This window comes from Saccostrea cucullata, unplaced genomic scaffold, assembly GCF_032062105.1.
Source record: "Saccostrea cucullata isolate Sc308-1 unplaced genomic scaffold, CSIRO_AGI_Scuc_v1 ctg884, whole genome shotgun sequence".
Taxonomy (NCBI): domain Eukaryota; kingdom Metazoa; phylum Mollusca; class Bivalvia; order Ostreida; family Ostreidae; genus Saccostrea; species Saccostrea cuccullata.
Genome location: NW_026941193.1, coordinates 32,275 through 43,060, shown reverse-complemented (window position 1 = coordinate 43,060; position 10,786 = coordinate 32,275). Strand labels below are relative to the sequence as shown.

Sequence of the window (10,786 nt, the reverse complement as noted above, 5' to 3'; positions counted from 1 at the left end):
TCTTTACCGTATATTTTGAAATATTACTGACCGTTTGCTTCTTTCACATTGCTCTCTGGTCGTCCATCCAATTTTTTTTCAGACCAGCGAGCTACAAATCTGCAGCTACTCCTAGTGTGTTTCATTGTACCAGTTAAGGTTTCAGATGCTGCAATATCAGCAAAGGAAGGACTATATTTAACGCTTTTTGCAGAATGTCAAGGTTTTTTGTGCAAGTCTTATTTCCAAGTAACTGTAAGCCCGATGTTGGTCACGAACTTGCCTGGATGATACTTCCAAGAATGCACACTACCAATATTGTTTCGAATACTCAATCTGACCTTCGTCTTCCGGATGACTGAACAGGTTATATTTACCAGATAATGGACCAGGTTTAAGTTTGGGATGCCGGTCTATTACTAAGAAGCAATGTATGGTGCCTATCAGAACCAGATTTGCGTAAATGGTGCATCATGGGATGAACACTCTTACACATTTTTCAGATGCTGGATTTGAATCAGATTTTTGGGTTGGGTGATTAGTTTGAAGTTCTTGGATAAGTCTATTTCGAAGTAACTGCAGACTCTCTCATGCAGATCAAAATTGAATAAATGTTGCTTCTTAGGATGTACACTAATAGGTTATTTGTTTAGTGTGGGAGTTTGCTTTACTTAAAGACAATATTCGTTGAGATAAGCTCTTTAATCTTTCATTACCTATATATTTAACACTCTTAAACTAAAATTGATCGTAAAAAATTTGTAGGATATTTAGAAAATAATTCTTTAACCTACACCTGTCTCTTTTAAGATCATGAAACTTAAGCCCTACATATTTGACAAGCTGTTTTACTTTTCCCCATTCTTTTGCTTTTGGTCAAAATTTCTTTATTCAATAGTTAAAATTGTTTTATGCTTCCAAGGACCGTTTACAGTGTAGAATTATACAAAGGTGACAATTAAAACCCTTAGGTATATGGGTAATGTTGCTCTAAGCAGAATAATACAGGGAAAATTTTAACTTAAATAAATGGAGGTTATACATTAAAAAACAAAAATTTATTTTTCAGTTCAAGGCTGTTTTGGGGCTTTTTATAGGTAAGTTGCTTCATGTTATGATATAATATTATGCCTTAACTGGGCATGGACACATTTTCATGTTAATTTTTTACACAAGTTACATGTAACTAAAAGATATGACAAGTCGAAATAATTATCTGACGATTGGAGGGTTGAAATATGCCACCATATTTCTATGTCAACACTCGTACAACTTATTTATGTTAACATGCAACATAATAATCTCAACGTGATGTTTTAAGCACTACGATATCTCAGCCGATTGTGTCACACAAACGGACTCGGCTCTCACAAAATAAAATTGATGAGGGTTAGTTCTCACGGTAGATAAATTTAAGTTGTATTGTTGGTTTACAGGAAAATAACTGATACATTAATTAATCTGTATATTTTTAGCTCTACTGGTCAGAGACCAGAAGAGCTTATGCGATAGTTACGTGTCCGTCATCCGTCCGTCTGTCTTTCTAGCTGTCTATCTGTTCGTCTGTCTGTAAACAATTTTTCAAAACGCTACTCCTCCTACAGTTTTGGTCTGATTTTAATATAACTTGGCACACAAGTAGACTACACTAAGATACATAAAATACTGCATCGGTTTTTGATTTCGATGAACGTTGTTGCCATGGTTACCCGAACTAAAAATAAAATTTTCTGTGAAATTCCTTTAAAATGCTACTCATTCTACAGCTTTGATCTGATTTGAATATAACTTGGCACACAATTAGACTACACTAAAATACAATAAACAGTGCATCGGTTTTAAATTTCGATGAACGGTGTTGCCATGGTTACTAAAAATAGAATTTTCTATGAAATTCCTCTAAAACGCTACCCTTTCTACAGTTTTGGTCTGATTTCAATATTACTGGGTACACAAGTAGACTACACTTAGATACATAAAATAGATTATCGGTTTTTGATTTCGATGAACAATGTTTCCATGCTTACTAAAAATAGAATCTTCTGTAAATTTCATTTAAAATGCTTCTCCTTATACAGTTTTGGTCTGATTTCAATATAATTTGGCACACAAGTAGACTACACTTAGATACATAGAATAGGGCATTGGCTTTTTTTATTTTAATGAACGGTGTTGCCATGGTTACTAAAGATAGAATTTTCTATGAAATTCCTTTAAAATGCTACTCCTCCTACAATTTTGGTCTGATTTCAATATTACTTGGCACACAAGTAGACTACACTAAGATACACAAACATGATAAAATAGCGCATCGGTTTTTGATTTCGATGAACAGTGTTGCCATTGATACTAAAAATAGGACTGTCTGTAAAATTCCTTTAAAACGCTATTCCTTCAACAGTTTTGGTCTGATGACAATGGCTTCTTTTCTCATCCTTTGTTATAAGTACAAACAAGTAGAGCCACAGTCTCGACAGAGACTTCTGGTTTATATTAATTTATGTTCTACATGAATATATTTTCATTATACTGTAAAGAAAATAGCCCGTTACCGATGATAAGAGAAAACGTGTGCGTAAGACCCACGCTTGCACGATTACAGATATCCTAAGGAGTTGTTACACCCTCCCCCCTTTTTTAATCGGACTCTAATTTATGTGATTCTATTCGTTATAAAGGCTAAAATTAAATAAAGGATATATTTTCTAAAACATAATACATTTTTTAAAAATCTTGATAAAAATATGTATTCCGTTACGTTTTTAGTGTAAATTCAACTTTAATCAGATAATGTCACCCTCGACCGAGGAAGGGGTAGGGGATGCGACACAATATTGCTCAAATTTTCAAATGGGAAACAAGAATATAAGGAAAAAAAATTCTAAAAATGTTTTACAAAAGGGCAGGACCAAGGAGCCTATTTAAACACATGTGAGTGACTCTTTTTAACAATTATGTTTTACATTGAAATAGTTGGACCACCATGAAACGAGAGGGAGAAGGAACCACACCGATCGCAATAAAACAGTAAGATATATATTTATTACAGATGATCTGGTTGTATTTTTCAATTCACCATGTATGTCCAAAACTGCAAAATTTAGATTCATCGATTTCTATGAACAGAAACTAACTATACTTATTATGATAAGGACTGCCATTGAAGAAAGTTCCTCTACTGGAATTGCAGTTGGTTTGTTGTTGCCAATGCTGATTGTAGGCACAGCTGTTATTATATTTGTTATGTACCGCCGAAACAAATTATCAGGTATGTCACCCGTAACATTGTTAATAATAACACCTCAATTCACTATGCAGCTGCAGCATTATTGCACGAAATAGATATGTACATGGAAAACCCAAGTCTATTTATTTGAGAATGACAATTATCAATATTGCAATAATTAATTTTAATTAATTTAATAAAAATGATTTGAAATTTTTGAATGCTTACTTTAGATATCGAAGAAGAGAACATTAAGATGATTCCTGATACAGGTAAAATTATACTAACAAATAAATATAAATGTCTTCTTATGTATAAATGTAACTTATGTAGCCTATAGAATAGTATTGCATTTGTCTAATTTTTAGCTCTAGATCGGCTGTAGATCGGCTTTTGATTTTGATGAACGGTGTTGCCATGGTAACTAAAAATAGAAATTTCAGTGAAATTCCTTTAAAACACTACTCCTCCTACAGTTTTGGTTTAATTTCAATATAACTTATCATACAAGTAGACTACATAAAGATGCATGATTTAGTGCATCGGTTTTTAGCTCACCTGAGCCAAAGGCTCAAGTGAGCTTTTCTGATCACATTTTGTCTGTAGTCCGTCTGTCTGTCTGTCTGTCAACTTTTCACATTTTCGACCACTGTGCCAGGAAAGATGAAATTTATATGGAAGCATCCTCAGGTAGTATGGATTCAAGTTTGTTAAAATCATGATCCCCGGGGGTAGGGCGGGGCCACAATGGCCGACCAAAGTTTTACATAGAAAGATATAGGAAAATTCATTAAAAATCTTCTTCTCAAGAACCACTGTGCCAGGAATGATGAAACTTATATGGAAGCATCCTCAGGTAGTGTAGATTTAAGTTTGTTCAAATCATGACCTCCGGGGATAGGGCGGGGCCACAATGGCCGACCAAAGTTTTACATAGAAATATATAGGAAAATTCATTAAAAATCTTCTTCTCAAGAACCGCTGTGCCAGGAAAGCTGAAACTTATATGGAAGCATCCTCATGTAGTGTAGATTCAAGTTTGTTCAAATCATGACCTCCGGGGGTAGGGCAGGGCCACAATGGCCGACTAAAGTTTTACATAGAAATATATAGGGAAATTCTTTAAAAATCTTCTCAAGAACTACTGTGCCAGGAAAGATGAATCTTATATGAAAGCATCTTCAGGTAGTGTAGATTCAAGTTTGTTCAAATCATGACCCCCAAGGGTAGGGCGGGGCCACAATGGCCGACTTAAGTTTTACATTGACATATATATTAAAATTTTTAAGAATCATCTTCTCAAGAATAGCAAAGCCATGATTGGTCACGGGACTACTTTTGGATTTATACTTTTCAATGATAAACCAATTTCTGCTTTTTCCTAGCCACAGTGCTCAGGTGAGCGATGTGGCCCATGGGCCTCTTGTTTTGATTTTTGTGAAATTCCTTTAAAACGCTACCCCTCCTACAGTTTTGGTCTAAATTCGGTAAAATTCCTTTAAAACGCTACTCCTTATACAATTTTGGTCTGATTTCAATATAATTTGGCACACAAGTATACTACACTAAAATACATAATTTAGTGCATTGGTAATTTATTTCAATGAACGGTGTTGCCATGGTAACTAAAAATTGAAATTTCTGTGAAATTCCTTTAAAACGCTACTCCTCCTACAATTTTGATCTGATTTCAATTAAGGAATGTTTTTAAGTTTTGTGTGAGTTATTGGTGTGTGAATCACACAGACTTGTTATAATTTGGCACACAAGTAGACTACATTTAGATACATAATTCTTTTCATTGCTGCTTGTTGCAAAGTTACAATTCCAAGTGCTACTTTTCCTTTGTTATACGTACAGACCAGTAGAGCTACAGTCTCATCAGATACTTCTGGTTTAATCTCCAAAACTCGTTTTAAAGCATTTCCTTATTTTTTGCATTTAACCCTTTAACGGCCAGAGATTTTGCAGTTTTTATGCATAACTGCTTATAAAACTTCAAATAGAATTTTAGACATTTTTTAATCACTTTTACCTAACTGAAAGGTAAGATCCTAAAGTATTTATTTATGCAGAGTAATTTGACGTCGCGGTTGCCATGGCAACAACTGAAACCCATAATTGCCAAAATATGTGTTTTTCTCCCTTAATTCGACCCTGAAATACTATTTTACAATTACTTACTTTCAGTAGAGTGTTATCAATGAATAAAATTACCTGCCTTGTTCCACGATCTGCATATAAGAATTTACAACACCCTGTTATGTTCTCGAAAATACAATATCATTAGTTTATCATTAAGTTTTAGATGAAGGCCATGGGGAGAGTATGACAAAGAACTATGCACACTAACTCTCGATTCCAACCTACATTTTACACGACCACCGTCTATTCAACTTTCGCCATTACTCTTTTTAATTACAAACAAGAGTTAATAACTAGTGAATGAATTGTAATATTTATTCCAGTGTCAAGTTATTAATTGCTCTTAATTACAACTCTTTGTAGATGGAGGAAAGGGGGGTCCATTGTAATTAAGTTAAACTTTAAACATCAGCAGATTTAAAAAAAAAAGTTTAATTCCCATTAATTCTTATTTAAAAATTGTGTTTAAAGAATAAGACCATTAAACTTTATTATACCCCCCCCAGCCTAGATTGTGGGAGGGTATGTAATGAATAAGCGATCGGGATGTCCATCTGTACGTCCGTCCGTTCATCTATTACGCCTTCTGTTTCCACTTCAGAGAATTTTAGGGTTCATGTATCATGTATGCTCTTTTCCACAGTATTAATCAAATGGTCTTTTGAGCTTGACTTATGTTCAATTTCTTCATATTTTATCATGTTTTATTCCCCCTTCATATTTCAAGATCATAATATGTATCCCAAAAACGTAATCTGTTCATTCCCTATTCAGAGTATTCAACTTTTTGGCTTTTCAAACAATGTTTCAGTAAAATTAAAATATTACATACTTAAGGATCATATATTTATATGTATTCCTAGATAAAATACATCTTTATAATTTTGGTCAATGAAAGATTTACGCTAACAGCACAAATCAACGCATGAACTAAGAAAAACATCTGTCCTTTATCTTGATAATAATCAACTTTTCAAACCTTGCATCTATTTGGGAATGAATCTATATTATAACAACTTTTTCATCACCAGCAACTCTTTTCTTGTAAATAAATACATGGATCCATAACATCATTGGAAAACTCACAACCTTAAATTCTTTCAAGGCAGAATGTAACCTACATATATATTTTGAAGGAATTTTCACCAAATTATGAATATGGGAATCTGAACTGTACTCATTTAACTTATTTTGATCATTTAAAATTAGAGGTCTAGGATTGATTAATTGTATGTTGTTAAACGTCCCTCTCGAGAATTTTTCGTTCCTATATGGAGACGCCACCACTTGCCGGTGGAGGGCTACAAATTTTTTCCTATGATCGGCAGTCAGGGCCTTTGAGCAGTGAAGGATCTTTATCGTGCCAGCACCTACTACGACACGGGGCCTCGGTTTATAGGGTCGAGATCCCATCCGAAGGACCGGCCTCCACGTGGGATTCGAGCCCATGACTTAAGGATTGACTCCTTACTTCGCGACTCTGGAGCAGACGCTCTAACCACTGCGCCACGCGGGCTGCGAGAGGTCTAGGAAATAATTTGCACGCGAATTCTAAACGCACAATAGAAAGTCTTAAAATCCAAATAAAGTGTTCTTTCAAAAAACTTTTGGTACAATTGATTATTTTGCTCTTGGTAGCTTTGATGAAACAATAAAAAATTCAAAAACATCATTGAACTCCTGTCTGTTATGGTCAGCAGCCAAAAGAAAAGAGAAATTAAACTAAAATTAGCGACCGCAAAATTACACGATACATAGGTTATTAATTTGAAAAATCTTGCAAATTCTATACACATGTATATAGAAACAGAGCAAAAATAAATATCTTAATGTCATAGCTTATGTGTCAGTGTAAACTACCAGTATATTGTACACATACAGTTGTATGTAGGTGAAATCTTTTAAAAAGTATTTTCATTTTATAAAGTCCAAATTTATGGATAAGTTGAATTTGCTGGTACGCAATTATGCCTTTGATACAATATTTTGATTCATAATTGTAGAGGAGCATGTGAAAACACTATCGTCGATTTTTGGGGAAGAACGTACGAGAATTATTTCAAAGATTCATAAACTTCAGTGCTACCTCATTCATATTTTGAAGACTGAGCTTAAAGTTTGGGACTTGAAGGAAAAAAGTATTATTTATTCTCTATCATTGATTGAACATTTCAATGAGTGTCTGTTGAGGGATTTAGAAAATGTGAAAAATACTGAGGACTATGATAATTTAGACATGGTAGTTGTCTTTACCTTGGTGATAAATTTCTGTAACAATATAAAACCTCCAGGGAAAGGATGGGGTTATAAACCTACAGATGATGATGACTCTCTTGAGGCTGACATAGAAAGGATCCGTATCTTGTGGAATATGTATTGCGATGATCAAGTTGATGTTCCTTACCTTCAGGGTGTGTATGGACGGATGAGTGATAGATTTGGAGCACTCTCTAAAAGAGATTTTACTAGTTCCAACAATGCTGATTATAATGCACTGGAATCGAAAATTAAAAGTAAGAAACATTTCTTCATTTTTTTTTCTTATATACATAGAATTGATAGAATTACATTTTCATACCACAGGTGCTTGAGGACAGGATCCCCCCCCTTCGAAATAGACCCCTGGGCTTTTTCGATTTTTTTCTCATAAATAATCTTTCATTGACATATTTGTGATAAGATCTATACCAACAAATCGAAGAATTACCTAAAACCAAATGTTCTATAAAATCTACCCTACATTGTATATAAAAATCAACAAGGTTGCCAACTCCATAAAAGCTTATCGAACGGAAGTGATGAGGAGAGGACTAATTTCCCATATTCCCCATATAACCAAACATGTGTGTAAGATATCAACAATAGATATATTCTTGTGTTTTGAACGAATTCTTCATAAAGATATTATTTTCAAATGTTTTGTAGATTTTACATGAAATATTTACGGAAAAGAAGGTATTTTAATAAAATATATTTTAAAAAGGCATAACTCTCAAAACCGATACATGCCAATCAGGTATTTAAAAATAATTAGAAATATTTCATTTACATCAGCAGTTTAGAACTCTATTCTTCCAATACATTTGAAAGACATTTTTTAAAATGTAAATCAACCAAATTTCTTCAAATGTTTATTTCAAAACAGTGTTTCAGACTTTCTGCAGAACTGTGTATTTCGGTAAAAAGTCGTCTCCTCGTCACTTCCGTTCATTAAGCAGAAACGCTGGCTGTAGCCTGACATCCTTTTGAAAAACTGACCATAACGACTGTTAAAGTGCCTTAACCTTCATGAGAGTTGGTGGTTAATGAAAAAAATATTCAATTTACAATATGAGTTGTTGATTTTAGGGCTTTGTTTAGATTTATGAGACGATTCAACCAAAATTCTCGGCAGTGCCTCTCGGTTTGCAGACGAAGTTGGCAACCTTGTTAATTTATATATAGAGAGTGGGGTAGAAATTTTTATAAAATGTTTATTTAAGCAAATTTTCTAAATGGATAGGATATATTATATCACAAATGTGTCATTCATATATAATTTATGTGAAAAAAAAGTCTAACAGGCCCGGGGGTCTATATTGCGGGGGGGGGGGGGGTCCTGTCCTCAAGCACCTGTGTTTCATACATGTATTTAAATTGGTTTCTTGAAAATGACCTAGTAAAAAGGAGGAGTATTTATGTATTGTGGGATTGTTTAAATCATTTGTCATTTTAGTCGTTCGTTTGAAGAGAAACTGTGACGTTGAAGATACAGTTGTTGTGACAAAGAACATTAAGTCAGCTCTGGTACTATTAGAATCTTCAGACATTGTTATTTGTGTGGGTGCCATTGGATCTGGTAAAACAACTGCCATGAGGTACATACAAGATAAATACAAGGACAGAGGATGGAGGAATGTTTGGTTTGAGGAATATCTTAATGAAAATAAACTGATGGAAAATGAAATCATCAACGTTTTCCTTTGTTGTGACAATTTGTTTGGGACATTTAACTGCAATGTATTTTCGCTCGAAACTATTACAGGATTTGAACACGTTATTAAAAAACAGAGAGAAAGATGTAAAGGTCATTTAAAAGTTTTATTAGGAATACATCAACATGTATACGATGAAGTTTTAAAATTAGGTAGAGTACAGATTTTTGACACCAAAAATTTGATTGATGTCGATCATCTCGATAAAGCAGAAATGTTATTAATTTGGAAAGAGTTGAAAAAAGAAGGTCACTGCGTACGTGATATAAGTTGTTGGTTTAACGACATAAAGTTTTCTTCTGTATTCTCAAAACTCTCTCACAATCATGGACTTGTTGGTAACCCAATCTTAATATCGATGTATTGTCAGCATCATGACTTCTTCTCCAATGAGGAATTCACCAAAGCATCGGTGACAGCGTTAGTTAATCATTTTAAAAGAATGCACGAGGTAAATCATGGACTTTTCAATGTTCTTACTTATATAATGTTTGTAAGAGTTTACAAGAAAAACGAAGGCTTGATGCCATGGTCAGGAATGCTTTCAGCAGAGTTAACTGAGGATAGTATAAAACGTTGTGTGGAAATGTATCCCGAGTATCTGATTGAAAAAAAATGTACCGTAGAACTCAGACATGAACTTCTAAATATATCACTTTTTAAAGCTTCATATGATACATGGACGGTGTTTACTTCACTTGTTCACCATTGTGATATATCAACTATTCTCCAGTTAACAAGACCCAAGGAAGAATGTGATTGTGATTTTGTTAACTGTTTACCACCGTCACACACAGACAAAAAAATCGAAGCAAAATTATTAGAAAGGATTGCAAATGCTAAGGGATGTCCGTTTGATAGTCCACATTTTCCTTCTATAAAGTGGAAAACTCTAAAAAGAAATCAGAAATTAAAATAAATGGAGATACTAGTAATTTAAAGAAAACACCCCAGGCAACTAAAACAAAACAGATTTAACAGTCCTTTCTTAACAGGTATATGTTTTTAAAAGAGAGCAGAAAATTGGCGAACAAAAAGTGTGTCCATTATTTTATGACCATTATGTTAGGGAATCCTGCCATTTGAATAGTTTGCCATTTTTATTGATTTGGAAGAAGACTGTACCGGTAAAGATTTGAAGGTATAGACAGAAAAATCTTTTCAAATAATCAAAGAGTGTGTGTTCGTTAAATCAATTCGCTTGTATATTGTATCTTAACCTTTATTAAACATTTTAACTACTGCATTTTTTCTGATTTACAATTGTTTTCAAAGAATTTTATGATGTGTATGGTAACAACTGTATATCATTGAGACAAGTTTAAAGGTGCGTGAGCAAATAAAAAAAACAGCCAAACAGACATAAAGGATACCGTATTTACAAAAATAACCAATATCATCACTAATGAAGGTCGATTTACCATTAAACAGATGGAAAATTTAGTATAAATTTCATCAGGGG

The 10,786-nt window shown here is 33.7% G+C and overlaps 1 protein-coding gene across 1 annotated transcript; it reads left to right on the top strand.

Moving 5' to 3' along the window:
* Window positions 1-7,357: 7,357 nt before the first annotated feature.
* LOC134257385 (uncharacterized) lies at window positions 7,358-10,243 on the top strand. Its single transcript, XM_062740010.1, has 2 exons — window positions 7,358-7,863; window positions 9,066-10,243. Exons 1-2 carry the CDS (start codon window positions 7,587-7,589, stop codon window positions 10,241-10,243), a joined length of 1,455 nt encoding a protein of 484 aa, XP_062595994.1. The 5' UTR covers window positions 7,358-7,586.
* Window positions 10,244-10,786: the final 543 nt, after the last annotated feature.